Source organism: Cyprinodon tularosa, unplaced genomic scaffold (assembly GCF_016077235.1).
Source record: "Cyprinodon tularosa strain WSP-4 unplaced genomic scaffold, ASM1607723v1 ctg273, whole genome shotgun sequence".
Taxonomy (NCBI): domain Eukaryota; kingdom Metazoa; phylum Chordata; class Actinopteri; order Cyprinodontiformes; family Cyprinodontidae; genus Cyprinodon; species Cyprinodon tularosa.
In genome coordinates, this window is record NW_024038978.1 from 175,887 (window position 1) to 193,908 (window position 18,022).

The following is an 18,022-nucleotide window of genomic DNA, read 5'->3' on the forward strand; positions in this document are numbered from 1 at the left end:
TGCTAGTAAAATTTTGCAAGCTCAGGCAGCATTTGCATGATTGGAATTGAGGCAAAGCCGTTCTAGAGCATTAAAAAAATTAGCTTGAAACCACTCATGCATGCATATTGTGTTTTACTTCATGTTTTATGCACCACTTTGTCTGTCTCTACAGAGCAGTAAAACAAAGTACTTGAGCTGACTTTTCGCTGCTGTTTTGATTTATAGCCTTTCTAACACAGTCCTAAAATCAACCATTTAACATGCCATGCAAGAGGTTCTCAGTTTTACGTTTGTGGAAATATTGGTATCACGTCAAAGGGAGTTTGATCTTTTTTTTCTGTTGCTTTTTTTTAATTAACAGCTTTGAAAGCAAGCTTTTTTTTTACTCTGCAGGAATCTAATCAATTACAAAAGCAAAGGCTTTGGGATCATAGTATCTCAAGTCATTCAAAGGTATAGAAGTTTACAAGACATTATGCTAACCAACTGATAAAATTTTCACAACTTTGCATTACACAAACTCTCAGTATTTTTAGATGTAAAATGTTCCCTACATAAAAGTGTTATGTGGTTTAAAATCACAATCTAAATAATGTTAAATAATAGCAAAATTTTTATAAAAAAAATTTTATACTTATTGTAAGTCATTACTTTTTCTACTGAATCCTAAACAAACTTAGGAATGGTCTCCATTCCTCCAATGTTTTTCAAACTGATGGGAAAAAAAAAGTCAGTGTAGTTGTGGTTTTGGATTCCTTAGCTGTGCCAGGAGACAATAATACCAAAATTAATTAGGTCCAAATTTAAAGGAGAGTCTGTTTGACAGTGTTTGTTATTTCCTTTCAAATAACTTTTTCTGTTTCATTTTAAGTTACAGGGAAGCACAGGCAACAGGGAGGCAGGAAGATACCTTCTGAGTCATTTTAGAATAATCTCCAGCTATTTTATCCACACAGCTGGACCAATGATGAAGTTTTACATTTTTTTTACCATCCCTACCAACTGCCAACTCAAAAAATCTCTGTTAGTACTGACTCTTAATAATAGGAACTCTCAGTAGAGGGACTTTTTTCCCAATCTTTCATGATCTACAAATGTATGAAGCAATTATCTTTAATCAATGCATGTGAAATGTTTCATTTTAAACATGAATTGTGAGAAAACGTGACCTCTTTTATTTCTATGAGGTTATTTAATTACCACATATAGTAATATAACCGTTTTCATGATGATCACCCTCTTATATGAATCCACTCAGAATTGACTAAAACATCATTCATCATCATTGTGGACACTACGTTGGTTGGATAGGAGGTCAGATGATCTCATCTTGGCACTGATCTGTTACCACCATCCTGGTTAGCCGTAGCAGAGCAGTCCTCTGGCCTACTTCAGTCCTGGCCAGCCCCTCTCTCCACATGAGGCCTCTCCAGTGAAGGACAGAGGTGATGGAGCATACAGATCAGAGTCTGTATCTGACTCCCCTTCAGCTATGAATGGTCGGACCCTTGTGCAGACAGAATGTACCCCTCCAGCTTCAGCCACTGCTCCACCTACTCCTGAGCCTGTAAAGAAAGAAGGACCGAGGAAGTCCTCTTTGGCCTGAGAGATGCTGAAACCACTGAAGGAGCGCTCCAGCTCCTCGTGGTCAACAGATGGGATGGAGAGCGAGGTGTCGCTCTCCACGGCGGTGGCATCATGCTGACACCTGTGCCTCCTGTGGCGCCTTCTGCTCCGCGAGCTGCTCTCCCTGCCGCTTCCGCACGGGCCTGAGGAAGATCTATCATGCACTGGAGCAGGGGGAGGCGGAAGACGAAAGACAGGGGGCGACTGGTCACCAGCAGCTCCAACTGGTGAAGGGGTGTTGGCCAGGCTGCTGCCCCAGGCGGGCTGGCTGAGGGGATGCTGCAGCTGGTGCTGCCAAGAAGTAGAAAGGCGGCTGTTGCTGCCAGATGGAGTGGCTACTGACCTTGCCATGGACTGATCACACAGAGCATCTTTCTTTTCCATAGACCCATGACAGTGTGAGGAGTCTGCTGATGCTGAACACGTCTTGGCTCTTTTTTCCTCCATCCCTTCCTTCTTTTCGTCCCTCTCCTCCTTGGTTCTCTCTGGGCTGTGGTAAGGTGGTGCTGGATATGGCTCTTTGGAGTTGAAAAAAGCCTCTGTTTCTGAATGAGTGATGCCCATACGCTGCACATATACATTGACGAGGAAGTCAAGTTTCCTATCCATGCAGACTACCTACAGGAAGATATAAAGAAACATGTTGTACAATTTAAATCAGGACTGGAAAGACTTAAACAGCCAAAAGAATAACTTTAGGTAAAAATACAATGCTTGTAGAACTGCCATTATTCTAAGGTTTATCTCTACCAGCTTTAGACCATAATCTATCAAATGGTTGTAGTAAATTAAATAACTATGTATTATACTTAAATGTTTTCTGCATTTTTACAAAGTAGCATAAGGTCAGTCAATTGAATTAAGAGCGACTTTGAACCATTACTTTCTATTGGACTTAAATCTGGACTTTGGCATTGGTTAACTATTTGGGTACACTCATTTTGTCATTCCTTGCTTGTTTGGTTTACTATAGATTAATATATTTCTCATTTGAGTTGCCACTTCCTGGGAGGCTGTCATTAGTGAGGCCAGTAAAGGAAAGGAGGCCCCAGCTGCAAAGGATGTCCTCAATTAAATGGAGGCCTAGTTGGACTCTTCCACTTGCTTTTAGAAGGGGTGAAGGAAGGGGTGAGGTTTCTGTATTTGATTTTTTTTTTCTATAATTAAATTTGGTGTAAAGTGTAATATTAAACAAAAATTTGAAAAAATTTATTCTGAGAAAACAGCACAGTTACTCTCAAAACCTTTTTGAAAGAGGTTTCTGAATGTTTCACTCATACAAAACATATTTTTTCTATTTTTACTCAGGCTTCCTCCCACAGTCCAAACACATGAATGTTAGGTGGCTTCTCTAAAATTTTCCTTAGGTGTGAGTGAATGGTTGTGTGTCCTGTTTCTCTCTGTGTTGCCCTAAGATGGACTGGCGACCTGTCCACGGTGTACCCCGTCCCTCGCCTGTAGACAGCTGGAGATAGGTACCAGCAACCCCACTCGGGATAAAGCGTGTCAGAAAATGGATGGACAGATGTTATTGGTGTTGAACCTCTGATCTCTTCTCAAGTTTACAATACAAACAGACCTTTTTGTTCTCTGTCCAGAAAAAATAGCCTTATTTAGGGAAGCAAATGTTACACAACCTGTTGGAATCTACAACTTATCGATTAAAGAAACTGCAAAACATGCCCTGATGAAAATGACTTAGTTTTAAGCGACAAGTTAAATTTTCAAGATGACAATTTCTATGGTTTAATATGATAAAAGGCAAAGGATGCCCTCATTGCTTATATGGAATGTTGGTATTTGTGAAAAATTTATGCTAATAAAGAGTTTATATGGTTTTCAATTATCACTCAGTATTATTCTGCAGTGCAATGGAATGCATTAAAAAGAAAAAATGCAAAAACCTGCATGTTTTATCATATAACTGTATTTAAAAAGATTATCTATGAATTTATAGTTATTAAAAGTGGTTGTGAAAGCTGCAAAGAGCCACAGACCCCGGTGGTGGGTGCCGTTTCTAAAAAGTTTGCAGATAAGCCATTTTCATTTCCAATCCCCATTTACAGATTCAGTTCAGAATGTTAGAAAGCTTAGAGTGAAATATTGCTTTTATAAACTTTATATGGCTTTTATACCGACAGACAGACAGTTTCATACCTGTTTCTCCACTTTGACTAGCCGCCCCATCATGCTCTGATCCTCTGCAGCGTCACCTTCCGCTTTGGTACCTTTACCAACTATTTGGTCAACTCTAGGGTTTAAAACAGGGTAAGTAATATGTGGAAAACAATCAATGTAAGCCAGAAAGCTCCAAAACTTAGCCTTAAAAACTTTGGCAAATGCAAAAATGTGGATGAGTATTGTGGATGAATCTGACACATAAAATGAAAACTGAAATTTGTCTTCAAATGCTACATAAATTATGGTTTTTAGAAAGTTGTGGCTAGTAGTGAAATGTGTGGATGCATGCATTATTGGACTTAGAAGGAGCAAAGCCTCCAAAAAGACATATATAGTCTGGGCCCAAAATGCATCACTTGGCATGCCCTTGCTATGCTGATCATGCTTCATTTCCATTGCATCCTACGGGGGGAGTCTCTTTATCCGTCTCTCCACTAGGAGAACAAGCATCTAGCACTTCAAACCCCTGTTGAGTGAGGCCAAAAGATCAACTTATGAACATAAGCGAACAATTTTTTACTTAACCATTTAGTTTTTCTTCTCTCCATGATAATATACAAATCAATACTATATTTTAACAAAAAAAAAATCCAAAGATTGATGCCTTTTATTCATTAATTTTATATGTCCTCCAAAGTAGCTTACAAGACAAATCAAAAGGCCTAAGCTCAAAAGGGGTCCATCAGTCAAAAGGATAAAGCAGCATGTATCTTCTTTAATATTTGGACTATGGTACACAGAGAGTAAATGCTGATAAAATGGTCTAAAGGTGCAGTCTATTAACCTAACCTAGGACCTTCAGTGGACTTCTTATGGCGAGGTGTTGTTGGGGGAGGGGGCCCCACAATCATATCTATCCTGGCAAGGCACACAGAGACGATATGAGTGCAATGCAAAATGAAGCAAAGTGTGAATCACATCAGCTATGGAGTTTCAATATATTCCACAGACACACACAGGGACACATGGGGAGTCTGACTCATGACTGCATGGATGAAAAAGTGCACTTCACCGAGGGAATATATTTTCTTGTGCATGTTAGACCTTCGAGGCTTCGAGAAGGCTGATAGAACTGATACAAAGAAACACGACAATGTTATACTGAATACATCTTGTGAGGGAGTGAATATTGTACTGTGATAGTGGATATAAGCTACAAAGTATAATACATATCTGAATACAGCACATGTAGCTGGACAAATGACAGAGGCAGATCAATGGTGTGTGTGTCACAACATGTGTGTATCCACTGCATAGTCCATGATTCAACTCAATCATAATACTAAACATATAAGCTGGCTAAAATTGTTAGCTTCACTTGCCTGGATTGTAGATTCTTAATGCGACACAACATATCGAGGTGACCTGCAGAATACTGTTCGATGACGTCCATGACATCATAAGGCCTCAGACTCTCTTTGAATCTCCTCTTGGACACCAGAAACTTCATGACACTGTGGAGGATGACAACTTGTTTTCACATACCATGTGACACTGTTTATTTATCAGACACTCACAGCAGTCATTTGGAATCAGCAGAGCATCTTCACCATAACACTGCTATGCTAAAACCCCTCAGTCAGAACTAACAGACTGACACAGCTTGTAAAATATCTGGACCCTGCATTTTAATTTTCCTTTTAGGAATAGAACAAATTACCTTTTTTGTTGGCTTGTTGTGTAAAACTGATATAATTTTTATTTGCTCTAAAGCTATAGTAGACCTATCATAGTAGTCATCAAAGGATGATACTCCCTGTGGTTCAGGGGTAATGCTGAGAAACTGCACTATAGTATTTTTTTATTATCAGAGAAACCACAAAGTGTAGTTTGGATAAGCCTCCAGCTGATCCAGAATGCTGCAGCCAGAGTTCTCATGAAAACTGAAAAGATACATTTCTCCTTCTTTTGATTCCATTCATTGGTTTCTTGTTAAATCCAGAATATAATTTAAAATCCAGCTTCTCTTGTATAAATCCCTAAATAACCAGGCTTCATCCTATATCAGAGATCTGATTGGTCTTTATGTTCCTGACAAAGTACTTCACTGTCAATCTGCACGTTTACAAGTGGTTCCTAGAATTTCTAAAAGTAGAATGTGAGGCAGATCTTTTAGTTATCAGGCTCTTTCCCCGTGGAACCAACTACCAGTTTTAGTCCATAAGCCAGACACCCTGTCTACTTTTAAGGCAAGGTTTAAAACTTTCCTTTTTGATAAAGCTTATAATTAGAGTGACTCGGGGTGTCCTGAGCTATCTCTATAGTTATGCTGCTTTAGGCTTAAGCTGCCAGAGGACATATGGGCCACATTTGATCATTCTGCTTCATTCTATCTCTATTCTCCAATTAAGCAATATTTCTTAGTTTAAAGCTGAAGTCTGTAAGTTTTTAAAAATCACTTTTTTGTCATATTGGCTAAAACTGTCCCTATGCCCAGACAGCAGTACATGTGATATGTAACCTGTGAAAAAAACTGCTTCAATTGGTCCCACCTATTGCCTGTATTGCAATCTGGAAAGAATATTTCGGGACGAGACAAAACAACCAATCACAGCCAGAGGAGCGTCTGATGGAGTGTCAATCAGAGCTCACACACGCTGAATCCCGCCCCCTCCCTCTCACCGCTGAACCTGCCGCTGCCGCCCGGCTGCCGCAGTCAGGAGGACGCGCGTGGAAGTCATGGCGGAGCGGCAGCCACCAGTGAAAGAGAAACTGCCCTTACTGCCCCTGCCGACAACTGCTTACACGGCAAAGACTTCAAAAAAGAAGATGTCAATGGAAGAGCTGCCGCGTACGCTGCTTGGACGCTTCTGGTCGCATGCGGTAGCCGCGCAGATGATGTGAGAGGGGTGGAGCTTGGAGGTGGGGCATGAGTGAAGCAGAGAGGGTGGGGGAGTGGGGTGGAACCTGTTTTTCTTCAAATTTTCAGTCGAAGTCTGCTCTCTTCTCAATGTTACAGACTGCAGCTTTAATCTCTAAATCTATGCTTTTTCTGTTTTGTCTCATCATAGCAGCTTCATCTGGCTTTGTCCTGTTTGGTTGTGAAACCATCCTGGAGGAAAATATCCGTTTGGCTGCTCCATGAACGCTTCCAATTATAGATGAGAGTTGGGTCAGTTTTTTAGTGTTTAGTCCTATTTCCCTATTAGCTATAGGATTAGCTCTTACTTTGCCATACGGTATGCCTCATCTCTTTTGACATGAATACCAACTTATAGCTGATCTGCTTGACTGTTGGACCATGGAACTAGTTTACCGCAACCTTTTCTAAAATAACGAGTATTCATGATTCAGTGCTTCTGTGTTCCGTCTGTATGTTTGGTTCTGTCTCCTCGAACTCCAATTTGACCTTGGTAGCTTAACATTATATAATTAAAGGGAATTGAACTCAATTGAATTCTTTGATAAATTACATCCATTTAATTCCTCAGATAAACACTGTCAGCGCTAAGACTGCAAGAATGCATGTTTACCACATATCAAAATGGGTGAAAATGTAGTTATTCCTAAACATATAATAATAATTATTATTATATTTTTAAAACATAAAATAATAATTATATAATAATAATCGGTTGTTCCAAACTTTTGGCAAAAATTGCCATCAAGAATTTGTCAATATGCCCACAGTGCTTCACGTATTGTTCTGGTTTCTTTTGTCACCTGCTGGATTAGTCATTGTTGTACAATTCCTGGAACAGTTTAACATTGTTTCATGTTTGCTCCATTTCTGGATAATGGCTTCCACTGTGTGTTTGGAGTCCAAAAGTCGTAGAAAACACTTTGTTAAAAAATGTTTTTTTTTAAACTCTTCTTAAATTTCTCTAGATCAGGTAAGGTTATGTGTTGCCTTGTGTTATGTGTTGCCTTGTGTTATGTGTTGCCTTGTGTGATCTTTTAACCCACTTCATGTTGTCTGACAGGTTTTATTTGAATGTTGTCTTGATTCTACAGGCCTGACACCAATCATATTAGGGTGAAGCGAGTGAAATTGAAAAAAAGATTTTTGTATCATAATTAAGGGGCTGCCTTGCAGCAAGAAGCTTCGATGTTCATTTCTTTCTGCATGGAAGTTGCAAGTTCTCCCGGTGCATGCGTGGGTTCTCTCCTGGTTCCCCGGCTTCCTCCCACATCTAAAAACATGACTATAAGGTTAATTTTCTTTTCTACATTGTACTTAGGTGTGAGTGTGCATGGGTGTGCATGGTTGTGTGCCCTGCAACAGACTGGAGATCTATCCAGGGTGTATCCCGCCTCTTACCTATAGACTAGATGGAGATAGGCTCCAAGCCCACTGTAACCCTGTCAAGGACTAAGCAGGAGATGGATGGATGGAACCATAACAAGTTCATGATTTAGAAAAGTTGCTGTCGGGACAGTGCAAGGTGCACTAGTAGAACATGTGTCTGATGGATATGAAATCTGACTGAATTGGGTTAAATTCAGTTTAACTCAAAAATACTCTATCCCCAAAGGGAAACTAAATGTTGTTATTACTCATAGGGATTTTTTTGTTAATGAGTTGTTCTGGATGCTAGTACTAGTGTAGGCAGGAAGGATCTGTGTAGTGATCTGTCTTAAACCTGATCCAGAGAAGCCTCAATCTGAAGACAGTCTGCTGTTGTTTAACAGTACAATGAATGAATGGATGGTCATTGTTGTATATAAGGTGATTATGTTATAAATATTTATTTTTTTTTTTGTAAAATTATCTCCAGAGGTTCCAGAGAAGTTCCTAAAACAGAAACTGCCAGCTTCCTCAGCTTGTTGAGCTTCCTAAAGTTATTTGCTTAGAGGCTGTTACCATAGCAGATGATTGCAGAGAGATCACAGTCTTCACAACAGACTTATAGAAGACCTGCAGTGTCTTGCTGTAAACACTGAAGGACCCAATCTTTCTTAAGAGATACGGTTTTCTTTTCTAATGATCTAGATAGCATTTGTCTTACTCCAGTTTTATCCAAAATCTACAAACATCTCATTTGTTTTACTCACATTCATGATCAAATGATTTGTTTCCACACCATGCAACAAAGTGATTCAGAAGATCTCTATATTTAGCTTACTGCCTATCTCCGACGAACCCGACAACTGTAGAGTCATCTTAGTATGACAGACATTCTGACACCTGCAGATGACAGAACTCTGTCTTGTAATGGAAGTAAGATGTATACAGAATAAAAAGAAATGGTGAGAGTACCATCTGCTGTGCTGCTGATGACTTGATTAGACCTATAATAGTCCCTGATAGAGCTGTCTCTGTTCTAATTTCTGACATCAAGACTTTTGCTTAAATTTCTGCCTATTTCCCTTCTAATAGTGTCAATAAAGGTCACAGAGTCTTAAAAAAACAGGGGTATGAAGTAATTGAACACCACAATTCCCCATCGTGGGACAATAAATTGATTTTCTTTTCTATTCTATTCTAATATTTAAGGCTGGTTTGCTTAGCTTGTGTTCTCCCAATTAAAAAAATCCTCCTTTAAAAGCTGTCCACATTTCTTAAAGTTATTTTCATTTAAATTTAAAATTTGATTATCTGAAACATTTAAGAATGAAAAAAGCAGAAGAGACCTGTAAGACATCAAATTCGTTTTTAGAGGATTACTAGCCAAACTAGGGACTCTGTGCTAGATCCATTAGAAGCACGGGTCACCAACATGGTGCCCCTGGGCAGTAGGTCACCCGAAGTACCACATGATGCGCCCACAAGACTGGACTAATAAGAAAAAGCTTAACCTACTAGTAAAATTCATTTTAAATGTTATTTAATTGTACTGTTCTTTTTTTTAATCACACTTGCATTTACAAAGATCTGAAAATCTTGCGGATGTGAACTGGAAGGACCTCAGGATGGTGTCAGATACTTTAGCTGGAAAATATGGGCTTTTTTTGTAATTACGAAAAAAAAGATAAGGAATCTCTGTGTGGTTCCCTCTGTGTGAGGCGTGGGCTATTTGGGGTGGGTCTGGGGTGTCTCACTCCTGCTATTAAGCATATCTTCCTGCTGAAGAAGCCTTATAAACCCTATATACTCAAACACACACATGTATACATAAAGGATGTAAGTTTAACGGATGCACAGTTAAGCTTAATACTAAGTTGCTGCTTCATTATACATATTTCTAAATTTTATAGGTGTTTCCTTTTGTTTGTATACTTAACTAAAGTCCATGAGATACTTCAGAATTACTGTTTTTTTCTTTATTCTCTTTGCTCTCTCTTACTCTTATCCCTCCCTTTGTCACCTACCTTTTTGTCTCCAAATCCATTTCATACGAGTTTTCCCAGAGTCACTTAAAATAAATTTTCAACTGACATGATCTATTTGCAAGCAAATCTGTTGGGCTATAATTCAGCTCCGGGATATAAACTTTTCAATGCTATATCGGCAAACAACACATAAAATTAGGGAAATCTTTGGCAAAGTGCATCCTTACCAAACAGCCCTAATTGTAACCTTCAATCCTGGAGGTAGTTCCTGGGTGAAAAACTCACAGTGGCAGCTCTTATCATCACCAATTTCCTCTCCAGGGAGGCTTGCCTCTGGAAAGCAAAGAAAAACAGACTCACAGGGAATATTTTAACTTGTGGTCAATAAAAGACAGAAGCAAAGTGTTGGTCTTGCTTTTATCGTTGGAGGTTACATATTGACTTAAAGCAGTTTGCCTAGTACTGTATAAAGGGAATGAGCGAGCTTTGGGGATACAACAGAATAAAGGACCAGAGTAGAGCAGAATTGAAGGATAGTGTTGATGTGATAAAGAAGCTACTGAGACCTTTAATGACAAGTAGTTTCTTCCCACTACCAATTTTTGGTTAAGCATTGTCAACATTAGATTTGGCATGTTTGGATTAGCCATGAAGGCTAAGCTTAACATGCTAAAAGTGTCATAAAGGTGTCAAGACCTATTTGCAAAATAAGTTGCAATTCTTATGGTGAAAGTGAGGTCTTTTCATGCAAAATAAAGCAGGACTTTAGGCTGTAACATATCTGGGTCAATTTTTTTTTTTATCTTAATGCTTGACTTGAACCCTTTTTTAGCTTAGCCTCCATTTACTGAGGAAAGAACAAGCTTAATTTCTAATTGGGTGTTTTGTCATAAATCTACCGAGTAGAGGTATTTAAATCGTCCAATGCTCAAAGCTATACTCATGCTTTACAGCCTCCAGTCAAAACAAGGAGAAAATAAACATAATAAAATTATATTGGGGTTCATGTCAAGTCCACAGATTTTAGCATGCAGTTTTCTCAGACCAGGTATGGCCAACTATTTTTTTTGTACAATTTCCCTTTAGAAGCCAACACATAAAAAATATTCCCAATATCTTACTTATTAAACCTTCAATTGCTGCAAAGAGAAGAAGAGAGACATATGGGGAAAAAAAGATTTGTTATGGATTCTATAGCTGGATGACAATGGTAGACAAATCAGTTGAAAACATGGAAGCATGTAGAATCCACTGAAAAGATTCTGCTTCAGGGTTAAATAGCCTTTTCTGTCTTATCTTGATTAACCTGGTTTCCAAAACATTGTACACTGTAGAAGATTAAATCAGAGGTAAAACTAAAGACATGTCATGGGGACTTGTCTAACCTGGAGAACTCTTCAGTCCAAAGTCTTCGTCCTGCATTTCAATCAGCACTTTAACATGTCATGAGGTGAAAGAAGAAAACAAACAGCTGATGAGAGTTGATTCAAACTTTTCAACAGAAAAGGTAAAGAGATGATGGAGAAAAGGTAAATTTGTCGACAGTGATAGTGTCCTATATGATGCATGGGTGCTTCTGTTTAGCACAGGAGTCACCTGCCGTTTCTCACCTTGAAAATAACATGTTTAATTTATGTAAATCCTGCTCAATGTTTTTTAAAAGGTATAAACTATTAGGCATATATATATATATATATATATATATATATATATATATATATATATATATATATATATATATATATATATATATATCTCAGATATATATATATATACCGTATATATATATATATATATATATATATATATATATATATATATATATATATATATATATATATATATATATATATATATATATATATATATATATATATGTGTGTGTGTGTGTGTGTGTGTGTACAGTACAGACACATCTTCTCATTCAGGTGACTACCTCGACCTCTGACTACCTCTCAAGAGGAGGCAACTTTAAAGAGCCTAGAATATAACAGATAGTTTCAGTTTTTAAAATAAATTAAATATATAATTCCACATGTGTTAATTCATAGGTTTGATGCCTTCAGTGAATTGCCAATATTCAAACAAAACTCTTTGAATGAGAAGGTGTGTCCAAAAAAAAAATGAATATATATATATTGATTTGTATGATTTGGAACTCTTTCCATTTTTAAAGAATCTATATGGAGTGACTTTTGATCCATCACTGTTTTAAGCAAAAAAAAAATTTTAAAATAAAAACAGGTTTTGTACATGAAAAAATAAAAAATTCATTCCAGAAATTAAAATAACAAAAAAATAAAATCTTCTTTGAAAATGGTTGTTATATTAACTTTGCTGTTTTCTCACAATTTGTTATTTAAAAGTTCTTTTAAATTTTTGAAATGTTTTTTTAATATTTGAGTTTTTTGTTTTCAAATTTCAAATTAGATTTTTATAGTGTTTTTCTTTTTTTGAATTTAATATTTAAAAATTTTATTTTTTAAAATTTCAATCTTCAAATTCTCTTTACCTTTGGGGATGGGCTTATATCTATCTATCTATCTATCTATCTATCTATCTATCTATCTATCTATCTATCTATCTATCTATCTATCTATCTATCTTCTTATAGATATGTATATATATATAGCCTATATATATACAGTAATTATACATATATATATAATTATATATATATATATATATATATATATATATATATATATATATATATACACTACCATTCAAAAGTTTGGGGTCACATTGAAATGTCCTTATATTTGAAGGAAAATCACTGTACTTTTCAATGAAGATAACTTTAAACTAGTCTTAACTTTAAAGAAATACACTCTATACATTGCTAATGTGGTAAATGACTATTCTAGCTGCAAATGTCTGGTTTTTGGTGCAATATCTACATAGGTGTGTAGAGTCCCATTTCCAGCTACTATCACTTCAGTGTTCTAATGGTACAATGTGTTCGCTATTTGGCTCAGAAGGCTAATTGATGATTAGAAAACCCTTGTGCAATCATGTTCACACATCTGAAAACAGTTTAGCTCGTTACAGAAGCTACAAAACTGACCTTCCTTCGAGCAGATTCAGTTTCTGGAGCATCACATTTGTGGGGTCAATTAAACGCTCAAAATGCCCAGAAAAAGAGAACTTTCATCTGAAACTCGACAGTCTATTCTATTTCTTACAAATGAAAGCTATTCCATGCAAGAAATTGCAAAGAGATTGAAGATTTCCTACAATAGTGTGTACTACTCCCTTCAGAGGACAGCACAAACAGGCTCTAACCAGAGTAGAAAAAGAAGTGGGAGGTCGCGTTGCACAACTGAGCAAGAAGATAAGTACATTAGAGTCTCTAGTTTGAGAAACAGATGCCTCACAGGTCCCCAGCTGGCATCTTCATTAAATAGTACCCACAAAACACCAGTGTCAACATCTACAGTGAAGAGGCAGCTGCAGGATTCTGGCCTTCAGGGCAGAGTGGCAAAGAAAAAGCCATATCTGAGACTGGCCAATAAAAGAAAAAGATTAAGATGGGCAAAAGAACACAGACATTGGACAGAGGAAGACTTGAAAAAAGTGTTGTGGATGGATGAATCCAAGTTTGAGGTGTTTGGATCACAAAGAAGAACGTTTGTGAGACGCAGAACAAATGAAAAGATGCTGGAAGAATGTCTGACGCCATCTGTTAAGCATGGTGGAGGTAATGTGATGGTCTGGGGTTGCTTTGGTGCTGGTAAGGTGGGAGATTTGTACAGGGTAAAAGGGATTCTGAATAAGGAAGGCTATCACTCCATTTTGCAATGCCATGCCATACCCAGTGGACAGCGCTTGATTGGAGCCAATTTTATCCTACAACAGGACAATGACCCTAAACACACCTCCAAATTGTGCAAGAACCATTTAGAGCAGAAGCAGGCAGCTGGTATTCTATCAGTAATGGGGTGGCCAGCGCAGTCACCAGATATGAACCCCATTGAGCTGCTGTGGGAGCAGCTTGACTGTATGGGAAGCAAGAAGTGCCCATCCAACCAATCCAACTTGTGGGAGCTGCTTCTGGAAGTGTGGGGTGCAATTTCTCCAGATTACCTCAACAAATTAACAGCTAGAATGCCAAAGGTCTGCAATGCTGTAATTGCTGCAAATGGAGGATTCTTTGACGAAAGTAAAGTTTGATGTAAAAAAAAAAATCTTATTTCAAATACAAATCATTATTTCTAACCTTGTCAATGTCTTGACTCTATTTTCTATTCATTTCACAATGTACTGTATGGTGGTGAATAAGTGTGACTTTTCAGGAAAACACAAAATTGTTTGGGTGACCCCAAACTTTTGAACAGTAGTTTATATATATAAATACATATACATACACACGTTAATCAATGCAATCTATGTCATTTCATTAAATGAGTGAACAACTGTATTTTTCTGAATGTAACATTCAGTATTACCAAAAATGATTAAAAAGACAAACTTTGAAGTCTAAAGTCGAAACAGCATGTTCAATTCAGATCTGACAACACAACGATTGTGTCTTACACATCCAAACAGACCAGAACCACTTGTTTTTTCCAGTATTGTAGTGCATTGCAGCGTACTGCTGTGACAGACTCCACCCAACTGCAGAGGCGTAGATTAGGGATTGGTTCGGCAGTTACACTTTGATGAACACTAGCCATCCCCCTCTTCTTTTCCATAACAGACCAGAACACTCCACTGGGAATAGATCCTTTGGTTCATGTCTGACCCGATGTGCTTCTTTATGCCTTTTCCCCATTTGAAAATACCAGTCCCACTTTTAGAGAAGGTCTGCAGACAGTGCACCTTCCTGACCCCTGTGGCTCCACAGTAGCCAGCAAAGGGATGGTATGCAATGTAAACTTTAGAATGAATCTGTGATTTAACTGATATATGTAGTAAATATAATATTTATTGCTTCCTAATATGAAATAGGTCAATTCTATCATGTTCAGTTAAAATATACCAAGAGCAATTCATCCATTGTTCTAGATAAAAATCACTTTAAAGAATCCACACTAACTTCATTTCAGCAGCACTCTAATGCTTGGTTTTTGTTTAGTCATATTGGGTATTTTGAGTTGTTTTCTTACCATCTGAATTTTGGCGTGAGGTGCTGCCCCGGACTCTGCTCCAAGTCTTGGTGACCTTGCCTGGGTTGGCTTCAGCCCCTTCTTCAGCCCCGGGGGAGAGAGCTTTCCCTTTGACCACAGGGGCTTTGGAAGGACTGGGAAACACCTTGTCCTTCAGGCTGGCTTTCCGACTATTTACAGCAAATAACAAAAGATAAATAGTTATTGAATGTGAATCATTTATTGTTTTAGATAATTCCCAAAATCAAGTCAGTGCCTCATTTGTATTTATCATGACTTTACTTGTAAATCTTTTTTTTCAGAGTTTAGCACTTTTGACAATTTTCCTTACCTCCGAAGAAAAGAAAAAGGCCAATCTCCTACAGTAGAACGAGCCATGTCCACATAAGAGCATAGTGGAGCATTCAGTGGGTCAGGCAAGCGGCAGGAAGCTACAAGCGGGCATGCATGGGAAGCAAAGTGGCACTGTGCGCCTCAAAAGGGAGAGCTGTGGTCTCACTCTATGCAAAACAAAACAAAAAAGGGAAAATGAATCATGCAAAAAAGAAAAATAAATCACCCTGATAGTATATGCTCCGTCAGATACTCTGGAACTATAAGAAACTCAACAGTAAGCAGCTTGTCTGCTGAACGGAGTTTAACGAGAGCTGATCTGGCAAAAAAAAAAAAAAAGAAGGCAGCAAGCAAATTAACTGCATAACGACATAATTAAACAAAACCATAAATCAACATTGGCAGGGAACCTTAATGGTTGTGTATCTGCATCTTCTCTGAGGAAAAAAAAAGCATAAAAGTTGAGGAAGAGTAGCTTTTCTTGTTATGTACAAATCGCTGACAGAACCTTCACAAACATGTGGCCCAATTTTGAAATAAAACATGTATGAACTTGTCTTTGACCCTTATTGGTTTAGCTTTGTGTTAAAGAAGAAAAAAAGTAAATAAGGTGGGGAATAATAAAATAAATAAAAAACAAAAACACAAGAACTTGCAAGTGCAGCTTATTAGTATCTGTGCAGCAACTATACCTAAGAGTTCTTGGGCAGCACCCACAAAGTCTGTCTTTGTGTGCATTTTCACTACTGGAATGGTGGGCAGTAGAGGAGACATAAAAAGATACAATACAGCAGTGGAAACAGTAACAAAAACATGATTTTGTGCCATAACATGATGCCAGTAACACTTTATCATAACTCGAGTACAAAGTATAAATTTGTTGATCTTCACCTTATATGTTGTCTTTTGCTAAAATATTTTGATGCAAACTTTTAAGTGCAAATACACAACAATTTGTTACCTTTCCGACCAAAAAAACTGATTTGATAAAGTGTTTCTACATCATCCATTATTTAACATGTTCTCTTTTCCAAAACAGTCAGGTGAAACTCAAGCATAGCTCTTAAAGTGTTCCAAAGAAACTCTGTTGAGGCGATGCTGGAAGATAGGCGGGTGGGCGGGGTCAAAGAACAGCTTCTTTGTGTGCTTAGGGTGGCCAGGTGTCCCTCTTTATTGGAGACTGCATAACAGTTTAAAACCTTATCGCGTAACATTCAAAATCTTCTATTTTTTTTAATCCGACGCTGCAGAGCAGATGCACAGAGCGACGGGATTTTTAAGTTGAGTAAATGAAAGACACTGGTTGGTAGCAAGTAGTTACTTAGTAACATTTACTGGAGCACCGTTTTAGATAAAATATACTTTCAGGACTAATTTTGCTGCAGCTACTTGTACGTTACGTATAATACACAGTATACAACCTTCAATTGTGTAATATTATTAGAAAATATTCCTACTCGAGTTAAATTTAAACTCATTTAATAAAAACTGAAATTTTTTCGGCTTAAAATGCACCAGAGAGAAACATGCATACCTTCAGTTTATGTTAAAGTGAGAATTTTTGTTTGTAGTACAAATTTGCGTAGATTTAAAGTTTGCCATAAAAAAACTTGACGGACCTAAACAAAGGTAAATTAGGTAAATGTTTACAGAATAGTTAAAGCTATAGGAGATCAGAAAATGTTATGAACAGGTAAAAGCAGACGATCAATAGTCCGGGCATTGTTTAACTGTTTTAAGTTTGGTTTGTAAGAAAAAATATTTTGAAAAACACTTTAAATATCTTTTTTTTATTTAATACCAGAAATTCTAAACAAATATATTTTTATCTGTTTTATTACATCAGTTTTCAATATTAGTCAGATGCTATGATTAGTTATTCAATACTTGAGAACCTTTTTACTGTATTATTTTTTTTTACTGTGTAATTTCTTAGTTGCCTACTTTTTACTTCTACTGTACTTACTTATGCTAACATATGTTGAAGTAACTCTGCTCTTTCTTCAGTGCTCTACCCACATGCAATTAAAGTGGACAAATTGCAAATCTTCCCTTATTCAAACAAAGCAGTAAGGTGTTTTCATAAGTCCAAGTTTGCTATATTTTCAGATGTAGTTAGTAAATGTAGAAGCAAGAGGAATCTATTTAGATACCAACTTTTCAGAACTTATGGATGTTAGAGATATTTTTTTACAGTGAAAGACTACATCACACAATCCACTTTGGATATGCTGGATTTAACCATTAGGCATTGTGGCCAAATAGACTAAGTCTTTTTTTTTCTCCAAGCATTCCTTACGTCCTATAAAAGACTGCCCCCCTGAGTGGACAGCCATATTGCCTGTATCAAAAACTATTCTAGTCAGGCATATTGTACAGTATTTTAAATTATTTTTCTTCTAAGCCTAAAATGGGTGACCCTTACTTGCATTGGTCTTTTACAATTACGCTACCTAAGCTTTTTGGGGTAATCACCTTGTTATAAAAAGTCAACATGTTTTGATTTAAACAGTTGAAGTACTTCTGTGTTGTCATTTATCTGTACAAAAACTATAGAGCAGTAACAGCTTCATACCAAA

At 37.3% G+C, this 18,022-nt stretch overlaps 1 protein-coding gene across 8 annotated transcripts in view; it reads right to left on the minus strand.

Annotated features, from left to right (window-relative positions):
- Positions 1 to 611: 611 nt before the first annotated feature.
- Positions 612 to 18,022, minus strand: part of LOC119786497 (potassium voltage-gated channel subfamily KQT member 2-like) — a 49,545-nt gene continuing 32,134 nt past the window's right edge. The window contains exons 11-19 of one of the 8 annotated variants that reach the window (XM_038289918.1): positions 16,136 to 16,189; positions 15,111 to 15,280; positions 11,388 to 11,435; positions 11,124 to 11,141; positions 10,230 to 10,335; positions 5,112 to 5,243; positions 4,579 to 4,647; positions 3,766 to 3,859; positions 612 to 2,226 (exon numbers count right to left, since the gene is read on the minus strand). In XM_038289918.1, coding sequence (XP_038145846.1) covers positions 1,369 to 2,226; positions 3,766 to 3,859; positions 4,579 to 4,647; positions 5,112 to 5,243; positions 10,230 to 10,335; positions 11,124 to 11,141; positions 11,388 to 11,435; positions 15,111 to 15,280; positions 16,136 to 16,189 — 1,549 coding nt within the window. In that variant the 3' untranslated portion in view covers positions 612 to 1,368. Of the gene's footprint in view, positions 2,227 to 3,765; positions 3,860 to 4,578; positions 4,648 to 5,111; positions 5,244 to 10,229; positions 10,336 to 11,123; positions 11,142 to 11,387; positions 11,436 to 15,110; positions 15,281 to 15,441; positions 15,611 to 16,135; positions 16,190 to 18,022 lie in introns of those variants that run through there. The other 7 variants (XM_038289920.1, XM_038289919.1, XM_038289922.1 and 4 more) reach the window with 7 other exon arrangements.